Here is a 23634-nt window from a genome sequence, read left to right on the forward strand (position 1 = left end):
AGGTGACTTTGAGTCTACCATTTCAGTAGAAAAAAATAGTTGTAAATTAAATTCGGTACAAAATATTCCCACTCTATCGCTTTTGTTGGAGCCACGAAATTCGTGGACAGGAATAAAATATAGAATATTTACTGGTTTTTTGGCCTGAACTATGGCCCATAAAAATCCGATCATAAAATTAAAAGAGAACATAAAACAACCAAAAACGGCATTTTCAACACCGGTTCAGATTAGATTTCACCTATCCCCTATCCCTTTCACCAGAGCAAACAAACTTGAGAAACTTATCAGGGTTCGGATCTTTGGAAGTTTAACACGAGAAGATAGGAATTAAAAATACTGGACCCACTTACAGTGTAGCGTCTGGCATTGTCACGAAAAATGAAGATATTTCAAAGAAAATTGCATAATTTTAAAACTCATGGAAAGAAACTGTATAACTGAAATTATTGATGTACAATATTGCAGAATTAGAGCTAAGATTTCTCTGTAATGATTAATCAGCATTTTTTTTTTATTCAAGAAATACTTTGGGTTATTCAAAATCATAATCCCATCTAGATGGCATTAGTGATTTTCTTTTCAAAACTAGCAACATTTTTCACTCTTAAGTTCTGATTTTCTTTGCTCCATATAATATAATGAAAAGACTCAAGAGGAACAGAAAAATGAATGATTTTATTATTGACAAGTTTCTCATGTTAGATTTAAATACGCTTGAAAAAATATAGATATCCCAATTCAATGGGAGGATGTTCAGAGAGCGCCACCTTGTTATCGTTGAAAATCACCCATCTGCCGTCTTTCTTGACATGACAAACATAATGGCCACAGCTTGTAGACGTTCCCATGTGACTGATAAAGGCAAACAATTCGTACTCTATAATGAAAATGGGAAAATGACTAAAAGATAAGAAATAATCAAATACATTTCAAGCTTCGGTTCCAAGAGGAGTAGATTTTTTCTTTAATGTATATTACATTAGCTGATGAAAGCCGGCTTAAACTATCAGAGTGGTTTGTACGCTATGCTTGAAATCCTGGCTCCATAATGGCAGGGATTTGAGTCCTGGTGCCACCGGCTATTCGGTTTGGAACAGGGGTCAGTGGCGTGGCTCTGTAAGCTCATTCAGAGTCGTTCCAGCTCCAGATGGGTACCTGGAGAAATCTGGGAAAAAACACGGTAAGTGTAGCATGATTCACGCCCAGCTAGCATGACACTCCCGGCCGAATGTAAAGGAGCAGGACATCTGTACCTGCGCTATGCGGACCATTAGTGACCATGCGGAAAAGCTTTTATAGAAGTAAGTGATGAAATATATTGAATTGACTTACTTCTGTAAAATATATTTATAGAAGTAAGTGATGAATATATGATTTTTTCGGTTCAAAGCAATAAAAATCAAGCTTTACATGTTTCGAACAAGCGTTTATACGAATTCTACTGATTTTTTTTTCGTCAAGGTAATTTTTTGAGTCTAAGTTTTCACTTAAAAATCGCTTCAAAGTTTCGGTTCCAACAGGAGTTGAATTCTTTCTCAATATCTGGATTTCACGTCAGCTGATGAAAAAGCGTTTTCACACGAGCGAATATTTAATTCGTTTCTGTTAAATACAATGAAAATCAACCTTTTCTGAGCTTGAATCTACTTCAAGCTATCATTCAAATTGTACTGAAGGCCTTTTTTTTAAGTGAACATGGAATTGGGCTAAAGCCAATTGCAGCGCAGCCAAAAAACTTGAATTAACCGAAAATTGTCAGGACAATAGCGTAAAGATATAACTATCCATCTTATTTTGAATGATCAACTATGGTCTGATCCTCCCACAGGCTAATATTTGCTTCTTTTTTAATCAGGGTTGCTAATTAACTCTTCCGGCCGGCAATTGGCGTTTTTTGAACTGATTTTCATCAGAGTCTATTTTCCACGATTCCCTAGGAAGACTTAAGCGAATTTCGTTTTCAGAAAGACTTGTCATCCGAATTGAAATACGAACATCGATTGGTCATTTTCATTTAACAAAATTTACTGTCATCTGTTAGAATTTAATCTAAGGATTTTGAATCTATTAATTTATTATATACAGGATGTCATTCGTTCTATAACATTGTAATATAAGAATACAGAGAATCAAATACTCACAAACAGTGAGGACTTTTGGACTCGTGCTCTCCTCAAAAATCTCAATTTTTTGCGATTTTTCTTATAATATCTTAAAGTTTCTGTAAGATTTGGAAAATTTTAGCTTTTTTTTCAAATCTTTGCCTTCCTCAAAATGATGTGCACTCTCCAAAATTAATCAAATCACTCTTACCTGCAGATAATATAATCATCGGATTATAACGATTATCATCGGATTATAACGATGAATATAACGAAATCGGATTATAACGATGAAGAAAAAAGAGTTATTTTTACTAAGAACATTGCAAGAAAGTTGGTGTATGCAAAACTCTTTCAATACAAAACACAATTAAGAACAGAATAGACAAAATAGAATAAAGACAGAATAACAGAATAGATAAAATATAATAAAAACAGAATAAACAATTATGTTTGTCCTGGAAAGACCCTAATTCACGCAAATGTACTACCAGTTTTTGATATAGGTATGTCGGCCGTTTGTCAAGTATAGCCAAAAACACAAAAGGGTTGACATCGTTCGATTTTCCCTCTCATGCCCCGCTGCATACATTTTGTCGGATGACATAGATGGCGGACCAAAACGTATTCAACAGTTCTAAGAACTAGAACTAAAGCTGGATTTCCTAAAGAACTAGACATTTTGAATCGCAAAAATTTTTTTTAAGGTTTATTTTCTTTGTGGAAATTTTTGATGCTTTAATTTTTTTAACATAAGATGTTGTTTTGCTGTCAGTCGATGGCTAAAGCTCAGCTTTTCTATCCACCAAATTACTTTTCATTAATTGAATTTACAATTAAAAAGATAGATTTCCCATTTTCTAGGTTGGGAAATGCGTCATAAACATATGAAAATATAAATACTTTCCTAATATTTAAGGAAATTTCCACATTAAACTGGCGTTAGAAAAGCACAAATGTACGTTACACGCACCCGATGAAATGTATTTTTGGCCATTCATTTGGGGCCAAACCAAAAACAACTCGTCCCCGAATAAGGTGAGAAGACGTTACAATAATAAATAAATTTGTATTGCCCCTTATAATGTAAAAAGCACACAACTGACGGAGTAGGAAAAACAAAATCAAGATAAAATGAAAATAAATTTAAAACCTAACCAATGACAAGTCTATAGAAATATATTCCGGAAAGTAGAATGAAAATGTAACCGCTTTCGAAGCGACTCATTTCTTCTTTGGATAGCACCTAAGGGGCTAGTAACTTCATTACTGGTCATTACAGTGGTGTTGCTAGTCCAAAGGGGCTGATAGCCCCTTTGGACTTCTTTGGATAGCACCTAAGGGGCTAGTAACTTCATTACTGGTCATTACAGTGGTGTTGCTAGTCCAAAGGGGCTGACCAAGAAAGTATTTCACATATTTGTAAAAACACTTTCTAATGTCGGGAGTATCACTTCCGAGTGTATTCACAGGGAAGAATTTCAAAGAAACCGGAACTTCTTGAGAGGGAGTACAAAGTGAAGTTTTGAATAGATTGCGGTTGAGAAAGAGCTAAGCTTCTCCTTTAGAGCATCCCTTCAGAAGAATGAAAAGCTTTAATTTTTTAAAGAAATTTTCCTTCACTTTCAGGATTTAATCAATTCTTTTTTTTTATCAGAGTGACAGGTGGGATTTCCAAGCGACATTCATAAAAAAAAGTTCAAAATAGTAGATGATGTTTAGTTTATCCACAAAATTAGCAATAAATGGATCCGACCGTATGTAAATTCTTTGCAGTTTCAAGCAGGTTTCCACAGTTTTTGGTCATTTTTTAGGTTCTGCCGTTTGGCATGCAGATGATCTCTACTTTGAGGCAATTTAAAATCACATGGCAACACTGTTTATGGAATAAAGTTTCAAAATCCCACTGCATGTGTTTTGCAAAATATATCACTGCATGTGCTTTGCAAAATATATCACTGCATGTGATATATCTGTACGATTTTATTAGGATATCTAAATATCTAATTAAATTGAAAACTACATTTCTTCTGGCTAGTATCTCGCATTTAATCTTATTCAAAACAATAGCGAGTATTTAAATTGAAATCACGACCAGCGCCGTCTCCATAAACAACTTTATTCAGATCTTGCGCACTTAAGATCGCTGCACTGACTTCATCTGAATGATTAAGTATCCAAGGAGTACCTCGTTCGGTTTTAATGTCATTAGAAATTAGATAGTTCTAAATGTCATTTGAGAGTCGATTAGAGAGCATCAAAAGTTCATGATCTCCTGGTGGGTCCGCCTTACAATAAAACAATTTTTGTCAAATATTTGTTTTGTGTTGTATTTTTTTTGTTTAATGAGCATAGTGTATCAGCCATTTAACTACAGTGCCGTTCCATAGATATTTTATGGCAGAATAGCACGTAAAAATTGAATAGTCCTGGCAGAGACAGCCTAAAATTTATTTCTTAAAGCTATACGATGTAGTGTCAATAATAAAGTGCCCAAAGCACCCACAGTATAAGGAATGTTTCAAAATATTGAGAAAAACAACAACTTTTACTTAAGAAAAAGAAGATAAATATACACCCGAAGGAGAGGGAGCTGAAGATTCCCACTTTATCCTCTTTCTGACCTGTATTTTCTTGTTTCTTCTTTTGAAAACTTTGTTCAACGTCGCGTAAAAAGAAAAAATAAAAATGTAGAAAATTTCGTGTATTTCGTAAAATGTAGAAAAATGTTAAAAACTTTGTTCAACGTGGTGCAAAAAGAAGGGAACTTATCCTGGCATAAACCCATTTATAGGAAGCAAGGCGATATCCAGTATCTTATTCGGGTGGGGGAGGTTCCCACCCGATAATCCCCTCCTCCCATCTCCCGGAGACGGCCTTGATAGGAAATATCAAAACAGAACTTACTACCAGCGCCATCTCTATAAGTAACTTCATTTGGTGCTGGCACACTTGAATCAGCATTGCTCACTTCTTCTGGATGACTAAATATCCAATCAGCAGCTCGTTCCGTGTTATTGTCAGTCGATTTCAGAGCAACACAAGCCTGTGCCCTGCTGAACCCCATAGCTTCAATCATCGCAATGGCTTCCTCATTTGGTACAAAAACTGAAAAGGAAATGAAAGGTCATAGAAATAAACAAAGTCACAAAAAATGGACAATAATCCGCCCATAGGTGGAGGTCGTTTTTATTTTAAAGGTAGTCATAATAAGGGAGTTCATCACCAAGCCATTCAAAGCCATTTATTTTAGCAATGAACAAAAAAAGAAATGAAAAATTATAGACAAGTTTCAAGAATAATACCGATACCAAGCATACTTCCTCCCAGGTTTTTCAATGTCTAAGAAAATGGCAAAAAAAAGTTTCTGTTTAATCATTTACTTTATTTCCTTTCAACGCAGATCAGTCGAAATTGTCGCTATTTTAGAAGCTCATGAAAGTTAAAATACCTGGGATCATGCACCTATATACTGTCCGTATTGGGGCATGGGAGGGGGGGGGGGGTTTCTTAAAACCAAAAAAAAAAATTCCTATTTATATTTTAGTGTGTTCCTAAGACTGAAATATACTGTATTATGCTATACATAACACATTTTAGTATACTCTAAGTATGTTTTTTTTTTCATTTTAGCCAAAATCTGAATATCTAATAAATTCAACTTTCTGAAATTAAAACCCATTTATCTTTGAAAAAGAATGAAAAATTATTTAAGGAATAATCATTTCGCCAATTTTTTGTGAGAACTAAATACCTAAGATGTCGCAGCCCCAGAGCCTGAGCGTCTGTACTCAGCCTTTCCTAAAGAACAAGACATTTTGAATCACAAAAAGATCATAAAAAGACAATTTTTGATGTTACATTTCTGCAGATCCACGGTTTTAGTTTCTTCAACGTAAGATATAGTTTTGCTGTCACTCGATGGCTAAAATTCGGCTTTTTCTATACTCCAGATTACTTCTTCTAAAATTTAATTTGCGACTAAAAACATGGCTTTCCCTTTTTGTAGATTGGAAAAAAACGTAAGAAATATACGAAAATATGAAAACTTTCCCAATATTTAAGGAAATTTAGATCATTCCCTAAGAAAAAGTTTGAGCAATATCATAATTCTGGCTTGGTAAATGAAAAGCTTTGATCAATCTTATGATATAAGTATCTTATCTTTTCGGGCTGTAAGTGCTAGAGCTTGGCGCAGAATTGCAGGTTTCACAGGGAACATAAGCCTTAAATTAGAGAAGCTTCGCTATTTAGTCAGAAGAAGAAAAAAAGAAGTAACAGAAGAAGAAGAAGAAATAACAGTTCAAGACACCTCATATAGACAGGGGATGCCCTCTACATGAGGGCTAAAAATAGCCCTCATTTAAAGGACTAAATGGTCTTGACGGGAAAGCCTATAATTCCTAGCAGAAGAAGAATTAACCTTTGTCCCATCTATTTATACTTTTGTTTAGAAATGATTTTTTTTACAAAATCTGGGGGATTATATATATATATATATATATATATATATATATATATATATATATATATATATATATATATATATATATATATATATATATATATATATAATGAACATATTAAAAATTCAACTACAATTTTTCAAAATAAGATGAAATCTTTATTCAAAATAAAAGTCGAGTAAAAATGAAATGAATAAATTAACAAATCAAAAATATTAATAAAGCAAATGTATTAGATATTCCATTGAAATATAGAAGAAATATTTTGAGTGAGGGATTACAATTTTAGTTCGTTTAATGTTACATGTATGTACTTGGTTTTGCCATCTATCTTGATACTGATGTATTTGGTCTTGCCATCTATCTTGATACTGACGTACTTAGTGTTGCCATAACCTACGTCAAAACATGCATTCACAGAGGATATTTCCACATTCCCTATGGTGATATTTCCGTTGGCTATTTGTGTTGGCCATATTTCTCTCTCACAAAATCGAAGCAAAAAATTGCACCCCTCCCCTTCCCTATGTTTACCCCCTATCCCTAGAAATCCACCCACTACTAGGCATTAGGCTAATGGGTATATGTAACTTCCATGTCAATTAAGATTGATCACAAAATTCATCCATGATAAGAATTAAGGCATGAGAACAGAAAGAAAACAGAAATTAGAGCCCTGTCTTGACATATATTATCCATTGACAATGATAAGCCAATGCTGGTTTCTCAATCACCTTCAACAATGTTATTGCTAGGTAGGTAGGTAGGTTTTATTTTGTCCACAATATAAATAAAAATGACAACACTAATAAATTATTGCAGCAAAAAGAAAAACCTAAGGACTTTTGCTGCAAATTCATATTATGATTTATATCTTATAAATAAATTGTCAGTTGTATACTAATTTATCAGTTGTATACTAATCTTGTCTTATTAAAAAAATAATAATTATATATACGTGTGTTTATTTATCAGCAAATGTTTTCTTGAAAGCGAAGCTTTTATACTCTCTGAAAATTAGCATATTTCCATTTTCCTATGTGAAAAAAAAACGGTCTAAATAGGTCACGTCTTTGGGAAAATTCGTTAGGGCCTTGATTTTGAAGATTTTTTTTTATTTAAATGACATCACAAGTAACTGAAATAGTTATAATAATTTTTACTGAAGATGAGTTTATGTCCTAATTACAAATTAAATTACATTTTTATGTAATCAGGACTGAAATTGCAGGTTTGCAATTTAAATTACAAACTTAAATTACATTATAATTTAATATGTATGTCGATAGCATAGAACAATTTGTTGGTGTCCTAATTACAGATAAATTATCAATAAGTGTTTATGTCCTAATTACAAATTAAATTACATTTTTATGTAATTAGAAACTAAATTGCATTATTTCAATTTAAATTGTAAACTTAAATTGCATTATAATTTAATACGTATGTCGATAACATAGAACAATCTGTTGGAATAAACATATGAATACGTTTGCCAAATGAAATAAACTGAAATTAAAGTTATTTTGCTCAAGTGATAAAAAAAAACTGCTCATTTTCCCCCCGAGCGAATTAGGTCCCCTGTTACTACTTCATTATATCGGACAAGTATTATCAAAGTTACAGACATTAAGCGTCAGAACCTATTTTCTACCGACCGCAAAATGTACGTTTCACGTGACAATGCATTTGTATGGAAAAAAATAGGATATCTTAGGCTTACCATCAGCATTTTTCTTCTCCGTCCCAGGAATCACAAATGGCTTATCAAAATCGGCATCTCCCATATGCTCCATGGCCCACATTGCAGCTGGTTCTATACCTTTATTCTCAGTAAAATAAATGGAACGCTTGCAGCCTTCGACGGGGAAGCCCATTTCCATAAGGCTTTGCATTATCGTAGCATCGTAGACAAATTCTAGAATACCAATTAAAACACAATCATTTGACAGAATTATTCAAAAAATTAATAGCAAAAATTACATTTAAAAAATGTGTTATTCTTGGATCACACTTTGCCACTTACAAGGACAATCTATATGCTTCAATTTCCTTCACCTAGGACTAATCTGAAGCAAGTAGTGCCGTGGCAAAACGAAAACAAAACTTCAATTTCTACTTGAAAAGTACTAGAATCTGGAGGTCTTTCTTGGTTTGACAAGCGTGTCTTTCCAAAACCACACAAGCATTTGTCCAATAAGAGAGTCTTCTTACTACCACCGTGCCATTTAACCAAGCACTTGGAAAACTATAGGTCTCATCATTTGCCTGGAATCCAGGGGACTTGTTCATCATGTGTCAATCCTATGACACGGCATTCCACCTTTAGACTACAAGCGGCCAAGCTTAGATCACTTGTTCGCCTGTGACTTCAAGCAAATTCAGTTCCCCATTTTGCATACAGGTCCAGTACTTTTTGGGTACCTCTTTTTTTGGGTAATTTTTGATCGTTTTTTTTTTAATATCTGGCTGTACCTCCGCGAATAAATCCCCCTCCCCAAGGAAGTGTCCTCTGGACAATTCAAGCTTGGAAAAAATTACCCCGGACAATTACTCTTAATAACAATTACCCACGAGTAAAATTGAATCGGTAGAGAGAAGGCAAATAAAGAAATTTCTTATAGGAATTCTGGCAAATTCCCCCAGTATAAAATTTACTCTGAAAAGTTCACCCCCTGGAATTTTCCCTTCCATGGAAAATTCTTCCCATAAAAAAAATCCCCTCAGCAGAAAATTCGTCCTCCCCTCCCCACCCAAAAAATGTATGCATTCTCCACAATAACAAATACCACTTGTAAACCATGGACAAATTTTAAAACTTAAGGAGGCTGTGGGCTTTCCCCAGGGGCTGTGGGGGGGGGTCATGTTATCTCCAAAATATAGTTAGTTGGCCTTTCAACTATGCTGAACAAAATAGCTACCTTAAAATTTTGATCAGACGATTTTGGGAAAAAAGTAGTGTGGAAAAAGGCCTAGTTGCCCTCCAATTTTTTGGTCGCTTAAAAAGGGCACTAGAACTTTTCATTTCCGTTTGAATGAACCTCTCCAGAATTTCTAGGCCCACTGGGTTGATACGATCACCCCTGGAAAAAAAATAAACACGCATCCGTGATCTTTTTTCTAGCAAAAATTACAAAATACCACATTTTCCCGATAGGGGCTTGAAACATGTATAGTAGGGTTCTTTGATACGCTGAATCTGCTGGTGTTATTTTCAGTAAAATTCTATGACTTTTAGGGGGTGTTCCCTCTTTTTGCGAAGATCAGGCAAATTTTCTTTGGCTCGTAACCTTTGATGGGTAAAATTAAGCTTAATGAAACTTACATATTTGATATCAGCACAAAAATCCGATTTTTCTGTTGGTATCAAAATTCTGTTTTTTAGAGTTTCGGTTACTATTGAGCCAGGTCGCTCCTTACTTTGAATCGTTGAGAGGGGATAAGATAAGGTAAACATATTTGACAAATACATACAGAACATTTTTGTAGCACCTGCTAAGAAACCCCCCTAAGGTTTTATTGGCAGCAGGTGGGAGTCTTCTATTCACCACAATCTAAAAGTACTATTTTATATTATTCTAAATGGCAATAATACTCAATCACACATATACAGCAACCATCCTACTTACAAAAAAACACACAATAAATACTATTATTTTGCACGACAAATCTTTCCTCTGTGGCCTTGAAGGTTACCAGATGACTTGCATTTTGTACTGTAACCAGTATTATATCCAATAAACAGCAAGCAAAATTTCTTATTACAAAAGTAGCTATAGTCATACTTTTAAATTATTGTACTAGATTCGATGCTCCTCGCGATGAAATAACTTAACCCTCCAAGACACAAGTAACTACCTTCAAATTCTCCTCCTCCGTAGACATGGGTACATGCAAATGAAACTTCCGTTCCAAATTTTTCCCCAATTAGTCACTTATCATTACGAATTCTAAAGGATAAATGAAAAATATTCCTGTGAACTAGAAAATCGATCAAGTGGACAGTTTCACAAACCCAAGTAATATTACTAGATAAGAGGATGGGTGCAGTGAAGATGTTAAAAGCAGAAAATAAAAAAACATTGGATGTTTTTTCACAGCTCAAAAAAGTTTGGAAGAATAAGATGATAAGCCTGCGCACAAAGATTATAATATTGGAAGCTACAGTGATGACAGTGGTCAAATATGATTTTGAAGCGAGGGGGCTCCGACAAACCGAAGTAGGCTTGCTAGATACTTTCCAGAGAAAATGCCTACGGATGGTTTTGGGTGACTGAGCATATCTAAAACAGTAGACTGTAAACTGTACGAAAAACGTGGGTCAATCCCAATTTTTTGGGCTATAAAGGGAGAAAGATTTAGATGGCTATAAAGGATGACAGATTGCCCAAGATCATCCTTGTGAGGCAACTGCCTAAAGCCTCACAAAAAGCAGGTCAGCCCAGACGGGGTGGGAGGAGGTCGTAAACAAAGATTTAAGGGAAATTGGAACTTCTTGAGAGAGTATAAGGAGGGAGACTTTGAATAGATTGCGATGGAGGAGCGTGCATAGCTGTGTTGGCCTCAGAAGGCTTGGTGATGTGGCGAGCTGTCATTAGTAGTAGTAGTAGTATTCTCTGAGATAATTCCTTACCAGGTACTTGAACATCGCTAGGCAGTTCCTGTTCACCAGGTTTAAGTCCACTGCCACGCAAGAAAGAAATGTCTAAAACATCAGGAACGGCTACACTAATATCTAGTTTGTAAGGTCGCCAGTCATCAGTAAGCGCGAATTTCCTCAACTGAATTGCTAAGTAATCAGGAAACGTGGCGAATCTGGTTGTCCTATAAAGAAAACATAAGCTTAAATATGATTTAAACTTGCAAAATCAAAATATAAGATAGAATTATAGAATTGTAGACTTTTTTTTCTTGTTCAATTTTCTGGTTTCTGGCTATTTATTTTCAGTTTTATAGTTCGAGTGTCTCGGTCAACTTATCTTGAGGCTGGCAAGCCGAGAACAGACTACTTGAGCAACAGCTTCATCCCCGTTGCGTTTTGATTTGGAATGATCTTCCCGAAGAAGTTTTCCCTAAAATTTCCTATGTTGGGTCTTTCAAAAGAAGATTCAATAGTCATCTAAAAACCTCCCAAAATTTGTTGTGAGTTTTTTATGAAGCTTGATTTTTATATTTTTTTTTTTGGAGGGGAGGGGGGTAAAATGTGCTTAAAATGAATCTCAATTTAGATGAGCCTCTAAAAAATAATTTGGATAATAGATCTCAATCTTTTCATAGTTAAAAGGTGATACTCTGCACATGAGCCACCCCCTCCCTAGAAGCACCCTTTTCTCCCTTTTCTTCCTTCTTTTCTCTCTTTTTCTCCTTTGCACACATTCATGTCGCACGTCTTCCGGCTCATTATCATTCAGTGCTTATTTAAGAAATTGTCCAAAACTTTTAGTGTTAATGATTACAGTTTAGAAGTTACAAAAAACCACACTATAAAAGATTCCTCCTTTAAACTTTTCCCATGAATTTGGAAAAAAAAAAACTTAAGACGACGATTTCACCATCATTCTGCAGCTGAAATTGAGTCTATCATAGCCACGATTCTTTTTTTTTCTTTTTAAGAAGAAAGGGTATTAGTCAACAATAAAAATAACAAAACCTGAAGCAAAGCTTATTTAGGTAAATAATCACCCCATTAGGCCTAAATATAAATCAACATATCAGCTAAGATTCGCCGAAAAACATTTTTTAAAGTTGCTTCACATTTCTATTCAGAATGAAAAATCAACAGAAAATTTGTCAAAGACATCCAATTGAAAAATCCTCCTATTTTTAAGCAAATTTAGACCTTTCTCTAAGAAAAGGTCAAATTAATCTAAGAAATCTGGCTCGGTGAATATATGGATCTGAAATAAATGGATCCAGCGATACAAGTTCCATTCCTTTCAGTACACGTTACAGCTGTAGGCTTGCTGCAGAATCACATGTTTCACAGGGAGAATACACCCAGCTACCAGAGTCCGAAGTCCTGAGTCCTAAATGTGCCCGAAGATCAAAACATTTTTACCTCCTCGACCCAGCTCCTTTCATACTTAAAAACTGCGATTTTCTAAGATTTTCCTTGGCGTTGTTTCAAAATTATGAAGTTTTTAGGGCTGTACCACATTTTCACCAGTGTTGCCACTTTGAACCGTAAAAATAAATAAGCAAAACCAATTAATAAAATTTGAAAACGCTCTTCGTCAGTAGAAATTAAATATTAACATTTATTTGTTTACCAAACACAATTAGATCTTCAAAGGAGAGCTACATCTTAAGCTATTTGGTATCTCATTTGTATGTTTGTTTTTTTTTTGTTTTTTGTTTTTTTTTTGCACTCACTTCTACCAAAAACTGCATAACTACATATGGGATTCTTTTTCAATATCAACTTAAATTACCAGGTAATTAGGAAACGTGGGAAACCAAAAAAAGAGAAAAAAAAATCAAATTTTTAAGATTTTTTTTTAGGACAGATAGTAATTTTCAAAATTAATTGTCTTCAAGGCCGTACCTAAGACTTCCAGGGGAGGGGGTATTTCTTTCGATGGCGGGGCTCAAAAAATGAAAAAAAACGCATCAAAAATCTGTTTATATGCATTTTTGTTTCGTTTCTATAGAAAAGACAAAATTTTGGGGTAGGAGGGTTCAAACTCCCTAAAGTCCCTGGATATGGCCTCGCCCGTCTTAGCAGGTGCATTGGGGAGGGGGTTCAATCCTCCCTCACTATTTGGAAATCTCTAACGCCACCATAGTAATCTGGCGATGGATTATCTGGCAATGGACTGTCTGATGGACTATCAGAGTAAGATGGAGTATCTTGTAGGAAGTTCTTGAGTTGCTTGTACAAATTTCTCCAGGGGCACTATTTCCGTCAGTAGGGTAAATTAATTTGAAATTTTAAAAGTTAATTACATGATAGGGTAAACAAACACCTTTAAAAAAACCTACGCAGGGTGGCCAACACTATTCCGGGTAAACGTCCAGAGGATTCTCTTTCGTGGATATATTTTAAAACGTCAAATGTAAAATATTTTTCAGTTTATTTATCAACTTTTCGCTCATTTTTAGAAGTATTAACAATTTTTAGAAGCATATATATATATATATATATATATATATATATATATATATATATATATATATATATATATATATATATATATATATATATATATATATATATATATATATATATATATATATATATATATATATATATATAATTATGATCCCCACTATTCTGATCATTATCACATGATTTAGGAATGCCGTTGAAATATTGCCCATATTTTTTTTTTAACGTATTTAAAAAAATTTGTGAGGATTTTCTTTTATGAAGCTTGATTTTTTTAGGGGGGGGAATAAACTTACCATGGATCCTAATTTAGATGAACATTTAAATATTATTTGAAATAATAGATCTCAGGCTTTTCATAGTTAAAAGGTGATACTCTGCACATGAGCCCCCTTGCCCCTTTTCAAACTTTGCACATATATTCATGTTGTACGTCTTCCGGCTCATTATCATTCAGGGCTTATTTAAGAAACTGTTCAAAATTTTTAGTGTTAGTAATAATAGTTTAGAAGTAACAAAAAATCACACTTTAAAAGATTCCTCCTTTAAACGTGACAGCGACGGTATATGCATTAAAGGTATCTCTGTGGATGATATCTCTTATACTACAATGCCCTGATTTGAGGCCAATACAGCTTTTTGCGTCAGCTCTATGGCTTCAGCACGATATTTATTCAGCTTATCTATGTCTATGTCGACCGTTCTATGTATCTATGTATATGTATTATGTATATGTGCATATTAAACACATGTGTATATGTATCTATATATACGTACATATTAAAATATTTTCTATGTATGATATATTCTATGTCTGTCAAATCACAGTTGGGTGCTTCCTACTCAAATATAAAACTTACTTATAAGCAGTAGTTTTCGCATTGATAGCTGAACTATAAAATTGGTGGATAATTTCTGGCTGAGTAAAGCTTTGCAATAACGACATCATGGTAAAGTGAGGACGAACGGGTTCCATTTCTCTGAAATGAAAATACTTTTATATACGAAAAACGATTTCTAAGATAAGTTTCTAGATGCTAAAAATATTGATTCTAACTCTAACTAAACAGGAAATAAGGAAACAAGAGCTAAGAGCTCATATGCCACTTGTGACGAGGTCGGAAAGGCTAATATGGTATGAGCTCTAACAAAATTCTAAGAATCAATAGATTGATTTAAAAGGAAAATCAGAGGCTTAATGCTGGCCAGGATTTAAAATAAGAGCTCTGGGTCACGATGTCCTTCTAAATATCAAATCCATTAAGATCCGATCACCCACTCGTAAGTTATAAATACCTCATTTTTCCTCTCCCTTTAGCCCCCCAGATGGTCGAATCTGGGAAAACGTCCTTATCAAGTCAATTTGTGCAGCTCCCTGACACGCCTACCATTTTCATCGTCCTAGCACGTCCAGAAGCACCAAACTCACCAAATCACTGAACCCTTCTCCCCAACTCCCCCAAAGAGAACGAATCCAGTACGGTTACGTCAATCACATATCAAGGACATTTGCTTATTCTATCCACCAAGCTTCATCCCGATTCCTCCACTCCAAGTGTTTTCCAAGATTTCCCCCTCCAACTCCCCCCAATGTCAAAAGATCTAGGATTTGAAATAAGAGCTCTGAGACATGAATTCCTGAGACATCAAATTTCATTAAGATCCGATCACCTATTTGTAAGATAAAAATACCCCAATTTTCACGTTTTCCAAGAATTCCGGTTTCCCCCTCCAAATTCTCCCAATGTCACAGGATCTGATCGGAATTTAAAATTAGAGCTTTAAAGCACAAGATCCTTCTAAATATCAAATTTCATTAAGATTTGGTCACCCTTTCGTAAGTTACAAATACCTCATTTTTCCAAATTAGCCCCCCCCCCTCCCCAACTCCACCAAAGAGAGCAGATCCGGCCCGGTTATGTCAGTCACGTATCTTAGACAGGTTCTTATTTTTCCTATCCAGTTTCATCCTGATCTCTCCGCTTTAAGTATATTCTAAGATTTCCGCCCCCCCCCCCCCAATGACGCTGGATCCAGTTGAGATTTAAAATAAGAGATCTGAGTTACGAGGTCCTTCTAAACAAGAAGTTTCATGAAGATCCGATCACTCCTTCGTAAGTTAAAAATACGTCATTTTTTCTATTTTCTATTTTTCTATTTTTTCAGAATTAACCCCCACCCAATAGAGCGGATCCATTCCAATTATGTCAATCACGTATCTAAGGCTTCTGCTTATTTTTCCCACCAAGTTTCATCCCGATCCCTCCAATCTAAGTGTTTTCCAAGATTTTAGGTTTCCCCCTCCCAATCCCCCCAATGTCACCAGATCGAGTCGGGATTTAAAATAGGAGCTCTGAGACACGATATCCTTCTAAATATCAAATTTCATTGAGATCCAATCACCCGTTCGTAAGTTAAAAATGCCTCATTTTTTCTAATTTTTCAGAATTACCCCCCCCCCAACTACCCCAAAGCTGCGGGTCCGTTCTGGTTATGTCAATCATGTATCTAGGACTTGTGCTTATTTTTCCCACCAAGTTTCATCCCGATCCGGGATGAAACTTGTGTTCCACTCTAAGTGTTCTCCAAGATTTTAGGTTCCCCCCTCCCAACTCCCTTCCAATGTCACCAGATGCGGTGGGGATTTAAAATAAGAGCTCTAAGACACGATATCCTTCTAAATATCAAATTTCATTGAGATCCGATCACCCGTTCGTAAGTTAAAAATACCTCATTTTTTCTAATTTTTCAGAAGTAACCCACCCCCACCCCCCAACTACCCCAAAGAGAGCGGATCCGTTCCGGTTATGTCAATCATGTATCTAGAACTTGTGTTTATTTTTCCCACCAAGTTTCATCCCGATCCCTCCACTCCAAGTGTTTTCCAAGATTTTAGGCTTCCCCCTCCCAACTCTCCCCCCCAATGTCACCAGATCCATTCAGGATTTAAAATAAGAGCTCTGAGACACAATATCCTTCTAAATATCAAATTTCATTGAGATCCGATCACCCTTTCGTAAGTTAAAAATACCTCATTTTTTCTAATTTTTCAGAATTACCCCCCCCCCCCCCCAACTACCCCAAAGAGAGCGGATCCGTTCCGGTTATGTCAATCATGTATCTAGGACTTGTGTTTATTTTTCCCAACAAGTTTCATCCCGATCCCTCCACTCTAAGTGTTTTCCAAGATTTTAGGTTCCCCCTTCCAACTCCCCCAACTCCTTCCAAAGGGTATTATCCATTTCCTGTGTCAATATATAATACAAGATCCAGGCATGAGTGTATGGGGGAGGGAGATTCGCAATGCACCCGTATACCTTATCCACAGTCTCAAGATTGGTCCTGTAATTTCTTATATTTCCCATGCGTATAAATTCCAGAGGGGGCTCATTTGAATCGAAATTGCAGCTTCTAGTTCAACTGTTAAGAGTCAAAAGAGATCGGAGGGTTAATAGTCCCCCATGCCCTTTTTTCCCAAACTCATCCGATACAAATTTCGAGATAGCCATTTTTTAAATAGTTCAAAGGTCAGATAGCAAAACTCGAGTGTCGACACAGCCCCCCGGGCCCGGGGGCAGGCGTTGAAAGTTATGCCCTAGGGGCACATATGGTTCTTATGAAAGGGATGCTCACATAAAACTTCAAAGAGGGCTCATTTGAATGGAAACTGAAAGTTCTAATTTACTTTTTAAGAGTCCAAAGAGATCCGAGGGTAACTAGCCCCTCCACGCCCTTTTTTCCTCAAACCCATCCAATAAAAATTTTGAGATAGCCATTCTGTTAAAAATAGATCAAAGTTCAGATCAGAAAAACTCCAGTGTCGACGCAACCCTCCAGGGCCCGGGGCAGGCTTTTAAACTACGCTCTGGGAGCATATATGGTTCTTATGGAAGGGATGCTCGTTTAAGCTTCGGAGAGGGCTCCGAAGCTTAAACGAGAAAGTTCTAGTTCACATTTTAAGAGTCAAAAGAGATTCGATGGCAAATAGTCCCCTTAGACCTTTCTTCCCCAAACCCATCTGATACAAATTTTGAGATAGCCATTTTTAAAATAGTTCAAATATCAGGTAACAAAAACTTCGGGGTCTACACAACGCCCCAGAGCCCTGGGCAAGTGTTTTAATTTATGCCCCGGATGCATATGAGGTTTTTATGCAAGGGATGGTCGTATAAACTTCGAAGGTGGCTCATTTGATTAGAAAGTGAAAGTTCTAGTTCATTTTTTAAGAGTCAAAAAGAGATCCAAGCGCAACTAGCCCCCTACCCTAGCCCTTCTTTCCCCGAATCCATCCAATACAAATGTTGAGATAGCCATTTCTTTGTAAATAGTTCAAGCATCCGATAACAAAAACTCCTGGATCGATAAAACCCCCCAGAGCCCAGGGGCAAGTATTTTAAGTTATGCTCTTGAGGCGTATAAGGTTTTTATGCAAGGGGTGGTCGTATAAACTTCGAAAGTGGCTCATTTGATTGGAAAGTAAAAGTTCTAGTTACCTTTTTATGAGTCTAAAGTTTATGGAGGGCATTTACCCCCTCCCCTGACACAAAAACCTTCTTTTCCCCAGATGCATCAAGTGAAAATTTTGAGATATGGTGTTCGTATAAACTTTGGACGGGACTCAAATGGTTAGAAATTGAAAGTTCTAATTCACCTTTTAAGAGCCAAAAGTGACTCAATGGGGACTACTACCCCTCCCTCCCAACCTTCTTTTCCCCAAATGCGTCCAATCGAAGATTTTATAGAACAATTTTGTTCAAAATAGACCAAAGATAATATAAAAAACTGCAGGGATAAAACAGCCCCCCCCCCCTGAATATGGGGCAAGTGTTGTAAAATGTGCCCTGGGGGCATATAAGGTTTTTACTGAAGGGATAATAGTCGTATAAACGTCGGAGGGGGCTTATTCGATTGTAAATCAAAATTTATAGAGCCTTTCTCAAGAGTCAAAATTTATCGGAGTGCAAGTAGCCCCCCCCAAAGGTCCTTTTTCCCAAATGCATCCAATAAAAGTTTTGAGGTAGTGATTTTGTTCAAAATAATTTAAAGATCAAATAACAAAAACTCCGGGCTCGACACATCCCCCTAGATTCATGGGGCAAGTATTGTAAGCTTTGCCCCAGGAGCATATAGGGTTTTATGTGAGGGGTGGTCGCATAAACTTCAGAGATGGCTCGTTTGATTGGAAATTGAAAGTTCTAGTTACCTTTTAAAGAGTAACCAAAAGTGATCGGAGGGTATCTACCCCTCCCCCCTAGTACCTTTTTCCCCAAATACATCCGATGAAAATTTTGATATCATTTTTTCATAATAGTCCTAAATTCAAATTACTATAAAACTAGGGGTTGAGAAATCTTAAACCCCCTAATTTACACCTTAGACTGCGCTACGATGTTATTCGCAATCAAAACAAGGAAAATGAAGAAAAACAGAAACGGCAAAAATGGTAAAAAGAAACGGAACAGAAACAAAACGTAAGTATTTTCTAACACCACACTGCAAACGAACACAAAGTAGAAGCAATAAGGAAAATCTTTTCAAGACAGTGGAAATCAATTCAGTAGATATTTCGGCCTTATGTCCAAGGGCCGTCTTCAGCAGAATACGAGAAGTATACGTATATATATATATATATATATATATATATATATATATATATATATATATATGTATATATATATATATATATATATATATATATATATATATATATATATATATATAAAAATAAAAACTTACATTAAAATGTGAGAATTAAAACTAATAATGTTTTTTAAAAAAATTTTAAAAACAGCCCTAGCATCCTTACTTCAACGAAGTTCAACCAGGACTGATAAATAGATGAAGTGAGATGATAAATTCATTCAAACAAAACGGAACAAAATGATTAAATGCAAGTTTTCAAGGCTAACCTTGCATTTTTGGCAGCCTACCTCAAAAGTTTTTTTGTAACTGGTTCAATACTGTTATAAATTGGTTTAGTAAAATATTTCGTTAGATCATTTTTAATTAGGTTTCTCTATTAAAGGAAATATTATTATTTATTCTGAGACTAATTTCAATTGATTCCAGAACCACCTATTTTATCCCCAAATCATTACTGATGAGTGAAGATTTTTCGAAAGTCTCGTGTGGATTATTAAATATATGCCAACCTAAAGCAGAATCAAAGGAATAATTAGAACTTCTAGAAATTAATGCCTTGTCTATATCTTTTTTATGCTGGTGTAGCCGTTTTTCTAGATTCTGATGGGTCCTACCAACGTAGTAATTTCCACAGTCGCAAGGTATCTGATAGACCCCTCTTTGGCGAGTAACTGGGGTTTCATCTTTACCAGGTTTAAGAAATTAATGATTTTAAAATTATTAGTAAAAACTACACACAGCTTATTTTTGGTGCAAATATTTTTTAATTTTGTTGTAATTTTTGGGATATACGGAAGATAGATAATATTTGAGGGCTTATCACTAGCCTCACATTGTGAAATACTTCGATTTTACGGAAATGTCTTTTTAGTCTACGGTTAATTATCTTATTGACAAAAGGAGTGGGGTATCCATTACCAAAAAGAATATCTCTAATGAAATTTATTTCGGAATTTATATGCGAATCGCAGCAAATGTTCAGGGCACGATCAATGAGAGAAGTTACAAGTGCTCTTTTAACTTATGGGGGGTGATTTGCATTAAAATGAAGATATCTGATTTGCGTTGGCTTTCGATAGATAGTAAAATCCAGTTTATCAGTATTACGAATAATTAACACATCTAAAAACGGTAGTTTATTTTCAATTTCAACTTCTAGGGTGAACTGCAAATTTCGGTCATAAGCATTAAGATGATCTAAGAAGCCCCGAAGTTCTCATTACTATATAATGAGATTATATCCAGATTACAGTATATCCATTTAGAGGTGTTTACAGTATGAACTCTCAATCCAGACAGACTTCACGGGAAGGAGTAAAAAGTGAAGCTTTACACAGACGAGAGAGGAAAAGTATGTGCCACTGTGTTGGCCTCAAGCGGCTTGGTGCTGGAGTGAGTTTCTGCCAGTAGTATTAATATACCTGCTTCATTTATCAATAAAGAATTGACACCGCATTCTGAAGTGCCAAATTTTACACAAGTTATGAACGAAGATGGGTCATATTAGCCTTCGATTTCTTCTTTTTCAGTTGACTGAATTTTACACTGAATAAAAAATGTAATCAATTTAGCCGCCAAGCCGTCCTCAGTACCGAACACAGAAAAACAAAACAAAAACCGCCAACCTTTTCAACACTGAAACAAACCGAACAAATGAAAGACTTCTTCAAAATTCATAATATATTCAATGAATCAGAGATTTATAACCATAAATCAAGCGTGGTTGGTTCAGACGGCAGAACCTTAGAGCCCCAATCTTGTGGTCATGGGTCGAGCCAAACACTAGGGTTTTGTTTTAGAATTAATTCATTTTTGGGTACAAGTAAAATTTGTCCACAAAAAATCAATTTTATACTGATTTACGCGTGCATGCGAATAAAAAATTCGAATGAAGGCAGGGGGGTAAGACATTTTTTTCTTTGTAAATGATTATTTCCAAAGATTTAGTTTTAGTATTTCCAAATATATAGATATATACAAGTTTAACCTGTTTTGTCTCATAGCTGGGATATCGACTTGAAAGTCCCAGAGACAAAGCAAGTTTAAATTTTGCGTTGGGGGATTGGAGGGGTAAAGCAACTTTTCTCTAATACTGATAAAAAATATATGCCAAGTTTTTTCCTTTTTTTATGTATATCGCCCGACAGGCTTCACAGCAAGCAATCGATGTTTAAAATTCTGGCTACGTTCTGGCAGAAGAAGGCAAATTTTATCTGGCAGAACGACCAAGTAACATTAAAAGGAGGAAATCTTGAAAAAAAAGTCGTTAAACGCAGGTCTAAAAAGTATACTTATAATATTGCTTACCAAAGCATAATATAGGGGAACGTCCTACAGATATGTAGGATACCTCCATAGGAGGCTCAGACCAACGGGGGATCTGGTCCCTGGGGCTCTATAATAGAAACTGGTGCACCCTCGCCAGGGGGTCAAAAATACAGGTGGAGGGGGAAGAAGGTTCCTCAAATGTAACCTCATCAAGGCCAATCTGCGTGTGGACACGTCCCGTGAGTTACAAACCTTCTCATGGTGAAGCAGAACACCATCGCGGGAGGATCCCTAGGAGGACAACTGCGGCAGGGCGTAAGATCCAACTGTTTATAAACAAGGGCCTCTGCAAAGGGCTGCCTCGATCCTTTCAGGGTGGATTGAGCCGACTCTAGTGGACCACAAATCTACAGGCCTAGGGTCGGTAGGGTCGGTGACCCTCCATCTGAAAATGATTGCAACGAAAAGAGCAGACACTGCCTCGGATACTTTACCCCCTTCTGGCTAGCGATCCCTACCGGCCCACTAACTGAGTTTTTAACCAACGACTAAAGCTAATTGACCAAGGTGGTCTTCGAATCGCCACCTGGAATGTTTTGATACTAAACTTCTCAGGGTTAAAAGTACTGCTCGCTCGGGAGTTGAAAAGCAATAAAATCCCAATAGCTAGCATTGCCGAAACACATCTTCTCGCGACAACTCCGAATCCATTGGGGACGAGTATTACTTGCTTGTGCCTGGAAACACATCAGTCCGCCGGAACCGCGTGGGCCTTGTCATGACTGCGAAAGTGAAAAAGTGCCTTAAATCATCCCAGCAAATCTCTGACAGAATAATGATAGGAAGGCTTCAGTAAAAGCATGGGAAGTGGAGTACAATAGTATGTTACGCCCCAGCCAACGATGATGATGAGTCTATAAAAGGCAAATTTTACTCTCAGCTGTCAGAGTTACTGTCGTGGATAGTCTTCTGAGCGATTTTTACGCCACTGTCTCAGACCCAGCTGGTATATGGCGTGGTGTGATAGGTGGAGCAACTCTAGACCATGTCAATGAAAACGGAACCCTTCTCTTGCAACCTTGCAGAGAAAATAACCTCGGTATCTCAAAAACAGTCTTTCAAGAGGATAGACAAACAGACCTAGTACAGCAACAACAGGACGACCAGGAAGACGATAGATTAATCGTAAGTCAGAGATGGAGATCGTCTATCACCAGCTGCCGCACGTACAGGGGAGCTGAACTAGGCAATAACGACGACAAACTCGTGGGTGAATCTCTTCGTCTACGTCTCAAGAATGTGAACCAAGTGTCAGAGTTCCCCACTCCAATCTCCACAATTTGAAAGATTGTAGTATCAAAGAAGAGTATGCTGTGGGAATATCAAACAAATTCAAATGCCTCGAGTCCCTACCTGATTCCACGGGAGCGTGGAACATTTTTATGAGCAGTGTCCTAAAAGCTGCTAAATCTTTTTGTTGGTCGAGGGCAGTCGCGCAAAGCTCAGTGATTGTCAGACGAAGCCCCGACTGTTATAGAATAACACCGGCAGCCTCGCATCAGCGGTAATATGTCAGCATACCGCAAGTTGAACGGTGTAAGACATAAACTCGTCCATTGCGACAAGAAACAGTTCGTCCAAGACAAGATCAAGGAGCAAGAAAACGTCACCGGCAAAAGGCGACAATCGGGCACTATATAGACCTCTCCGTGAACTTACTTCTAAGGAAGTCACCTCAGTTGACCCTATAGTTGCTACCAATGGATCCTCGTTACCAGATTAGCCAGCCAGTCTGAAGAGATGGAGGGATCACTTATCCACTATTCTTAATTCTGACGTTGTCCCGAAACCTGACCCAGACCTCATAAGAGCTGCATCACTTATGCCTAAGATTCCTGTCGGTAGTAATGAAGAAAAGTCTTTTTCCCTCCACGAAATAAACAGATCTGTGAAAGGATTGAAAAACAACAGCACGTCTGGTTGCTGTGGAATAGCTGCTGAGCTTCTGAAATGTGGGGGGTCCTGCCTTGTTGATCTGGCTCCA

General features: G+C 36.4%; 1 protein-coding gene across 1 annotated transcript in view; it reads right to left on the reverse strand.

Annotated features, from left to right (window-relative positions):
• Positions 1-659: 659 nt before the first annotated feature.
• The window catches only part of LOC136030542 (ubiquitin carboxyl-terminal hydrolase 5-like), a 133418-nt gene continuing 110443 nt past the window's right edge, over positions 660-23634 (reverse strand). The window contains exons 11-15 of the mRNA XM_065709592.1: positions 14540-14659; positions 11205-11395; positions 8295-8489; positions 5013-5213; positions 660-880 (exon numbers count right to left, since the gene is read on the reverse strand). Coding sequence (XP_065565664.1) covers positions 708-880; positions 5013-5213; positions 8295-8489; positions 11205-11395; positions 14540-14659 — 880 coding nt within the window. The 3' untranslated portion in view covers positions 660-707. The remainder of the gene's footprint in view (positions 881-5012; positions 5214-8294; positions 8490-11204; positions 11396-14539; positions 14660-23634) is intronic.

This window comes from Artemia franciscana, chromosome 8, assembly GCF_032884065.1.
Source record: "Artemia franciscana chromosome 8, ASM3288406v1, whole genome shotgun sequence".
Lineage (NCBI taxonomy): Eukaryota > Metazoa > Arthropoda > Branchiopoda > Anostraca > Artemiidae > Artemia > Artemia franciscana.